General features: G+C 45.0%; 1 protein-coding gene across 1 annotated transcript; it reads left to right on the top strand.

The window, feature by feature from the left end:
- Window positions 1-5,850: 5,850 nt before the first annotated feature.
- On the top strand, window positions 5,851-8,383 carry LOC109478973 (glycine-rich cell wall structural protein 1.0-like). The gene is made up of 5 exons (XM_019780804.1): window positions 5,851-5,979; window positions 6,491-6,662; window positions 6,980-7,162; window positions 7,321-7,407; window positions 7,717-8,383. Exons 1-5 carry the CDS (start codon window positions 5,920-5,922, stop codon window positions 8,334-8,336), a joined length of 1,122 nt encoding a protein of 373 aa, XP_019636363.1. The 5' UTR covers window positions 5,851-5,919; the 3' UTR covers window positions 8,337-8,383.
- Window positions 8,384-9,111: the final 728 nt, after the last annotated feature.

Raw genomic sequence — 9,111 nt, 5'->3', positions numbered from 1 at the left:
GATTAATACCCGGAAACAATTTTTTTCTTGTTTTGAACGCATTAACATGCATTTACGCTAATCTAGTATGATTCAGGGTTACTTTTTTTTAACCTGCCATGGCCAGATTATCTAAAGATGTGTGTATTGTGTGTACAATCTATAGAAAGAGAAATGTACATCAGGTCCGATCATCCGATTTTCACGTTTCGGTTTTTTGGACTCGGTTCATGAACGTATTTTGGTTTGGCTCCTGGAATGTGCAAAAAAATGACTCCCGGGACTGTCTACAGGGAACACTCGCACATTCGCGGTGTATCAGGACAGCGCGACTGGTCGTCATTAGCGCAGTAACAGTTGCATAAACGGACGAAACCATTTCAAAGAAATGGGGATGTTTCGAAAATAAGCATTTACTCCAATATCAAAACAGCTACGGTAAAAATAAAAAGACGTGCATCATCCCTAGCCTCCTTCGCAGTCTTGTTGGGCGTCGGCGTTATTTTTTCTCTGAGCGACGTGAGTAATATGCGGCCGCGAGGGACGATTTGCTGCCGAGGGACTTTTGCCACGGAGAGAAGGTTTCCGCGCTCCAACAAGACTGCTTCCAATCGGCGAGTTAAAAGGACCTCGGATTAAGCCAGCCTTTCATAGAGGCTATTAACATGTTCGTGCAGGTCCAATTCACATGTTCGCGCAGGTCCAATTCACATGTTCGCGCAAGAGTAATTCACAGATACGCATGGAGCGCTCGCCTTTTGTCAACGGTTGGTTTTATTAGCTTGCGTTATAGTGGAAGGTTCCAACAGAGAAAGGTTGAACATTGGTAATGTTACAACAAAGGCATTGCTGTGCATATTGAAGCGTCCCATGCAAACAAACCAAGACAAACTTTGCAGTACTATTTTTGCTGGTGAAATGTGCCATTCTTTTTATTACGCAACTTGCTGTGGAGCGGTGCGTTACCCTCCCATGACCAGTGAGATCAACCCGCCACCAAACAACATGGCGGCACTTTATCTGTCCACGTCCCCCAGCAATATCGTTTAGCTCGCAGGTTCCTGTGGTAGTGATCTGTTTAAAGTTGTTTTTCGTAGCAGCAATGACTACGGGATTTTGTCGAGTAGATAGGGCCCGGTTTTCGGGAATGGTTGGCGTTCTACCGACGGGTTGATCGGCGACCGCTAGAAAGTTGCAAGTTTCGGCTCGTCGAGGAATGGGGCGTGAACACCTCCCTGCACTGGTGGCGTTTATTGCGGGAAGTTCACACATCCATGCCAATCGCTCATAAGTGTTTTTTGATAGCCCTTTTAACTCGCCGATTGGAAGCAGTCTTGTTGGAGCGCGGAAACCTTCTCTCCGTGGCAAAAGTCCCTCGGCAGCAAATCGTCCCTCGCGGCCGCATATTACTAGCGTCGCTCAGAGAAAAAATTACGCCCACGCCCAACAAGACTGCGAAGGAGGCTACATCATCCCGGACATAATGCAACACCACATGCGAAATTACACAGAAATGCGACGTACGGAAGAATGCGTTTTGGCTGCGAACATCTTCCAAAAAACTTGGCATCTCTTAACCATGGGCAAAAACATCTGGAACCACTTATAAAAACCACCCCGTATCTGCATGAACTTTTTTGAACCCCACTGCTATTCCAAACAACGCGTTTTTCTGGACCATTCCAATTCGCCTCGTAATTGTAGGGGTGCGTCTGCGATATTACATTGACCGCGAAAGCAGCAACGGCAAAAATACACATTCGTGCATCAACACGGGCATGCCCGCAGACGGCGTATAAAATTGCGTGCCGATTACACAAAGAGAACCCAGTGTTTTGACTGCGAACATGAAAAATCAGCCGATTACAACACTCCGTCCGGAGGTCCTGACCTCCTTCACGGAGTAATAAAGCTTTCTTTTAGAGTGTATAGATTCTACTGACTGTCTTTACTGAAGAAGTGGATGCTTCTCTAAATGTCTGATAGTTTTCAAAATCTATCCAGTTGCTTGAGTAACAGTTTTCTGCTGAATATTATGCATCTCATCACCTCCATGTTTAACCTCCATCGAATCAGATGTACTTATACCTAAATCTGATTCAGGGGTGGGAAAGAATTCATACTAATTTTACGGAATACATACGAATTTTACGGAATTCATACGAATTTTACGGAATTCATACGATCCACTACTCGGAAACATACGAATTTTACGGAATACATACGATTCATTACCAGAAACATACGATCCTTACTAATTTGGTGACCTGCGCCTGGATCACGTGACCTCCGTGACAAATTCAAGATGTCGGACTGTAGCGAAGGTTTGTGTATAATAAAATTCATTTCTTCATAGAATATCTTGGTTTTTAAGGACTTCAAGGGCTTATCCCGTCCTGCTAAACACCAGGAACCTCAACCTGCACTTATGTGGGCTTCCTTGGCGACATTTTAGTCTGTATTTTAAGCCAAATAGCAGGGCGAGACTGAGACTCGGTGATCCAGGCGCAGGTCACCAAATTAGTAAGGATCGTATGTTTCCGTGTAATGGATCGTATGTATTCCGTAAGGATCGTATGTTTCCGTGTAATGGATCGTATGTATTCCGTAAGGATTGTATGTTTCTGGTAATGGATTGTATGTATTCCATAAAATTCGCATGTTTCCAAGTAGTGGATCGTATATATTCTGTAAAATTCGTATGAATTCCGTAAAATTCGTATGTATTCCGTAAAATTCGTATGAATTCTTTCCCACCCCTGTGATTATGCTTCACAAAAAAGGATGTAGCCGGTCTGGTCCAATCCAGTCTTGTCAGGTTCAGACAGGATTCCTCACTACTGCATCAGTCAGCCGCCACCTAACTATATATAGAGATACCAAGTTACACACTTGTCTCAAATAATCAAGTATATGGTACGCAAATGCAGAATTCTGATTTTTCTCACCTGGCCTTGTACTCCTGTATCCGGTCACCTGGTGCCTCTGTCATCACAAGTCTCATCTCATCTGGACAGGAACACTTGCAGAGCTGGCAGACCCTCAGGACACAGCTAACTACAGGAGTGTATGAAAAAGAACAAGTTAACAAGGTGATAAACATTGGGATAAAACACTGAACAAATGCAAACTATACCTGATCATTAAAGCTTCATACATTTAAATACTGGTGACTATACATTTTGAGACATTGTTTGGATGTTCCTGCCTTTAAATGCACTATGCTATGGAAGGGCACACATCTGCAACTGACAACGGATACACATGACACTACTTCCAGAGACACAATGATGTTAACTCTGTATGTACAGAAAATACAGAAATTCCTAGCTAAAATTCTTAAAGTGTACATACAGAAGTCATATATCATTAGGTTTGCTTGGCCAAAAAACAACCGGCCTACATGTAGGCACCCAGTGATAGCCCTAAATTCTAATATAAAAGTCACATTTTTCTGCCATAAAAGTCACCAAGTCATCAAACATACATGTACTAGTCTCTTTTATAATTCAAAGGATGGACATTTACATGTATTCAAATCACTGCATTGATAAATCATGGAAAATTGGAACAAGTAGAAAAACAGACTTAGTTCAACTGTTGGTGCCAAAAAATGAATCATTTTGGGGTTGATACAGAATCTGAATGTTACATGTTACTTGTAGTACACAGTACATTGCTTTATTTCATGATGAGGAAAAAATGAATATGAAACAAGAAAGCAGATTGGTGTGGGCCGTGTGGCCTTGCCATTTTGTACCTCTCTCAAACATCTAACCAACAGAACAGTAATGTTTCAAAATTCTTTTGAACATTTCACCAACACATTCTAATGTACAAAAAGTCCCACAAATATCCTACCGTCTTTCCTTTGACAGGGAAGGGACACAAATAAATGTTAGACCAGGAAGCCCGTTGGTGTATAAAAACGTCAATTTTTTTCTCTTCAACGTGTCAGGGAATGTTAGAATTCGAACTAGGCTTTAAAACTGGCCATGACACATTGGGGAGGAGGCAGTTGAAAACCGACCAAAAACTAGCGCGTTTCATTCTCAAAATCACACAAATTTACCACAAATATATCGCAGCGTGTTGTTATCAGTTTGTAGGAAATAAATTCTACGGCACGGCTTGTTGCCTTACCTTGTGAAAACTCAGCCCTCCCCACGACCACGCCATGCTTCCACTGGGCGCCATTTTCTCGTCTTCTCCAAAAATCCACCACGTCAGGAAATCCGCACTTTCTTCGCCAAAAATCCAGAAAACGGCACAACTCCACCATGGAAACATCCCCGAAGACTTCTTCTACACGTTGGAATGAATATTTGTCGAACTGGACACCGAAAATCAACCAAAAAGTTGACAAATAACCCCTGGTCTTCCCCACGTGGCTCCGACAGACGTAGACTGAGTGGACTGTACCACTGTGATTTTTACACAGCTGTGTACAACAGCTGGTCTAACTAACCTGATGACCACAACTACTTTACCGCCAAGAATCAATCCCCTCACAAAAATAATGTCTCTCTGTCCAAAATTTCGAACTAGTTTGTGTGAAAATTACACACAAACAGCATCAGCAGCAACAATTATAGGTATCTCCAAAGTAAAGTAGCCGAAATCTGTTAGTTCAGTCAGCCTCGGCGGCGGCGCCACATGATTCTATGCAAACGGTGCCTGTCCTTGGTGCTGAACGCCATCCACACAATGTTAAACACATAGTGATTATAGTTATGGTGAAAACCACAATCGCGCGCTCGATTTTTGATCGTCCGTGATTAAGTACAGGATCTTGTAAAAGCTTGCCAAACCTTACGGAAGAAAATAGGCATGTTCTTGAGAAAGGTAGGAGTCGAACTGTCAAAGTTCAACGGCAGCGGCTACATGTTACCTTGCATTCGGGCTAGCTGACTCCGCCTGTACGAAAATCCAGGCACTAATATAGCTAATTTCACGCTTTTCATAGACTGCACCGATTATACACGCTATATGTTGTTGCATATGGAGCATATTAGTGGTCTGGCTACAAATTATGTGGGATTAAACGGCCGATTACGCCCCAGGCTTGCAGGCATACTCCCCAACAAGTTTAAGTGCAAATGTGCCCGTGCCTGTCCTTGGTGCTGAACGCCATCCGCACAATGTTAAACATATAGTGTGGTGAACACTACACACGCACGCGCTCGATTTTTGAGCACCCATGATATACAGGAACTTGTAATAGTTTGCCAAGGCTTACGGAAAACTATAATCTTTCAGGCATGCTCTCGAGGGGGTACAGGTCGTACGGTCAACAACGCTCTAAGCTAAATTCACAACGGCAGCGGCTAAGCGTTGCATTTGGGCAATCTGGCTTCGCCTAAATCCAGGCACCATATGATTACGCTTTACGTATACTGTACCGATTACGCTCTATATTGTTGAATTTGACCAATTTTAGCAGTCCGGATACGAATTTCGTGGGGCTAAAACAGCCGATTACGCCCTAGGTAAAGGACTTGCAGGCATATATTGTACGTACGTGCTAACAACGACTACGGAAAGGTAGATAACAGAAAAACGTAGACAAACAAATAGATCCAAAGAGTGCGCGATACACCATCTAAGAAAGAATGTATCGCCCGAAGGTATCCGAATTGGAAAATCAGTACGACAGCTACATGTACTCCATTATTGAAACTTTCGTCGTAAAGTTTCTTACATTTGACTTTTAACCGGGTCGCAACATTGCTGGGTTTGAACTACATCTGATTCACTACCAGTGCCTGCACAGCTCGCAATATCCGCTGTGAGGCGCTGCCATACAGTGCTAGAAAGTTGTAGAACCGGTTAGGTAAAAGGTGAAAGTTCTTATCAGCGGGGTCACCAATTTTGAATGTACATGTATAAGCAGTGTGAGCGCGAGTAAAACCTATTTGGAGATACCAGAGCTGTTCGAAGATGTTTCCACTTCTCCTGTCGCTGTGCTTCGTTGGTAGAGTGCTATGCACAGATCTTACGGTAGGTGTCGCTGGTGTTATTGTTCGGCAAACTGCAAATGTTACAAATTCTGTAAACTCGACAAAATTCCACGCATGCTTTGCTGACAAAGGTCTTTTACTACCTGGAAAATCATGTGCCTTCACGTACGATAAACGGCGAAGTTTTGAGAGTATTAAGGTGTATAGACAGTTACAAACCTTTATTCTTTCGAGGACTAGGTGTCTTTATACTGGAAACCGACTTGACCTGATAAAAATGTCTTGCCTGATGAACGCGAAATACCTCAGCTGACCTTGGCCAGGTTAGGTTCCGATGAACTGATTCAGACGATTCCAATTCATAGTTTGTTGAGGGGGGATTGAAACACGTTGATTTCAACGTTCTATTAGTTATCGCCTAGTTTTAGTGGTATTCTTCGTGGTATGATGTATATAATTCTAGCGATAGTTGGCTAACATATACGCATATCAATGTAAATTTCTAACGTCTCTTCAAGTTTAAAGCGTCCCCTCATATTTGTTTTTGTCAGCAGTCTCCAGCAAAGTGTCTTAACTATGGGGCAGCTGAGGCGTATGGGATTTTCTATCAAATTAACAACAGTGATGATGATGATGACAACACAACTCTGTCCACCTTCCTGAGCAAACCACGCCTTTACTGTCAATCAGATGGCAGGTGCCATGATCAACTCCCCAAATATGGTATGGGCGTCGTTTTAAACTTTTACCTACCTCCTGTTCATAATCTAGGATTTGAACCATTCTTTATTCATGGCAAGCTCAAATCGGCCTGCAGGCCGTTTTTCATTGAAGTCATGTATATAAAAAAATATAAAGTTTACACCATTCAAAGTCCTAATAAATCTATACACACACACGCGCGCGCGCGCACGCACGCACGCACACACACACAAACACACACATACAAACACATATTAGTTTAAGCAAAAATATATTTTACTGTACATTACAAAATTATAATTTCTTCCCTCAAGGTAAAGGATTATCTATTTTCACAGACGATGAAGTTCTTCCCTTCCGTACGGCTCGCTTCACAACACTCGGGGCCACCGGGCGCCTGGGCCCGACTACCCTGGGCGGCCACTACCGCGGGCAGGACCACGAGGGGATGGTGTACTTACGGGACGGGGTCCAGGTCTTCACGGTGCCCGCTACGGGAGTTTACCTGCTAGAAGTCGCAGGTGGGGCTATATATAAGACCGATCCTGACTGTCCGTCATAATTAGAAGTTCAAACAATGAGAGAGTGGCTGCATATTTGCATGTTCATGTTCATGTTCCGTATTAATGTATAGTATAGTAAGATGCATCCCGAGTGATACTTTGGTTTGCTGGTATAGGTGCAGCCGCAGGTTGGGGGAAGGCCGACAACAAGACGACCAGAGGCAGAGGTGCCGTGGTCTTGGCTTCCCTGGAACTCATCAAAGGTAGCATCAGAGGATTTCAGCACCAAGGACAAGGAATGCATGCAATAGTTTCGGTCACTGAAATCATCACATTGAATCTTTTGCGCAATAAAATTTTACGTGAAACGTACCTGTATTTTACGTTTGATACATGATTCGTAGACGTCATGCTTGTTGAGAAAAATTTTGCTGCCCTATCAGCCGAGAAGGATTATGGGACCGGGTAATGTGATACAGCCTTCCAACGCTTGCTGTTTTTATGGGTTTCTGTACTGCTATTCTGTAATCAAATACCATCATTCTAAACATTACATTTTCCTTCTTAAACAGGGCGACTACTTAAGATCCTTGTCGGTCAGGAGGGAGCGGAGAATGAGGAGAGTCACGGAGTAGGAGGAGGGGGCGGTACGTTTGTCACGGGCATCGACAACACTCCGCTCATCATCGCCGGAGGGGGAGGGGGCGGCAACCGCCAGGAGACGCGCAACGCTCGGTGTGACGGGACGGGTGCTGGCGAGGGGAACCCTGGATACTCCCCCAAGGGAGGGACGAGCTTCCCTGGCGGGGTGAAGGGACACGGCGCGACGGAGGGGGACCGGGATAACGTCGGCGGCGGGGGAGGGGGACTGCTCTCCCGAGGGGCGAGTTCGAAGCACTTCGGTGGGAAAGACGGGGCCTACGGCGGGGAAGGGGGTGAATCATACGTTAAAGGGGCTGTGGGGGGAAGGCCGTATGTGAATGGTGCCGAAGGAGGGTTCGGAGGAGGAGGAGGTAGCTTTGGTAACGGAGGAGGGGGTGGAGGAGGAGGGGGGTACTCCGGAGGAGGGAGGGGGGATAACTGGAGTGACGCCTGCGGAGGTGGCGGAGGCTCGTTTTCGGCTGGGAACGAGACGGTCGCAACGGACGGTGGGAACGACGGTCCAGGCTATGTCGTCATCACTAAGTTATAAAAATATTAAATACGCGAACAAGAAGCCCACTGCTCATTGGATAGTACTGTGACTGTATATGATAATGTCACGGTGGCGTAGAGAAGACACGGAGACTCAGAGATGTCGTCCTGTCGTTTCTTTAATCTTTTCAAGTCTCCTCTCCCCCAACGTTACCTTTCTAGAACCCCTTCCTTCGAACAGGTGTCGTTGCTACCTGTTCGAACACCTGCTCAACACCGCGTGCGCACGTGGTGATCACGTGCGCAAGGTGTGTTCGAACAGGCAGCGAACCCCCGCCCGAAGGAAGGGTTCTAACTATAGCTACTACAATGTATAAGGTAAAGTACAAGTGCTTAAGTTAATGTATAACTGTCACTTCGTGACATCTCCCCCGGCTTTTTTACATAACGTCCCCGTTATCTGGTTATCGATTATGTATATACATTTCTATGCCATGCAATTTCTCTTCAAATAAAGTCTCTGCTTCTCTTCAAATAAAGTCTCTGCTTCTCTTCAAATAAAGTCTCTGCTTCTCTTCAAATAAAGTCTCTGCTTCTCCCGGCTCTGCTTCTCCCGGCCCGGTTGCCATGTCCGTCCTCCCCCACCCTCTCGGTGGTTGACTCGCGCACTCCCTCAGGACCGCACGGGAACAGGAACATCTGAAGGAGCCTGCTCCAGCGGGACACACCTCTGGGGGGTGGTGGGTTAGGGCAATACATACAACCATTGACAACCGCACATGTCTTCTATAATTTATCTGTCTCTCTGTCTCTCTCTCTCTGCATAACGGCAA

Source organism: Branchiostoma belcheri, unplaced genomic scaffold (genome assembly GCF_001625305.1).
Source record: "Branchiostoma belcheri isolate BF01 breed outbred unplaced genomic scaffold, Haploidv18h27 scaffold46, whole genome shotgun sequence".
NCBI classification, from domain to species: domain Eukaryota; kingdom Metazoa; phylum Chordata; class Leptocardii; order Amphioxiformes; family Branchiostomatidae; genus Branchiostoma; species Branchiostoma belcheri.
The sequence above is the reverse complement of the archived record's forward strand: the minus strand, read 5'-3'. Positions and strand labels throughout refer to the sequence as shown.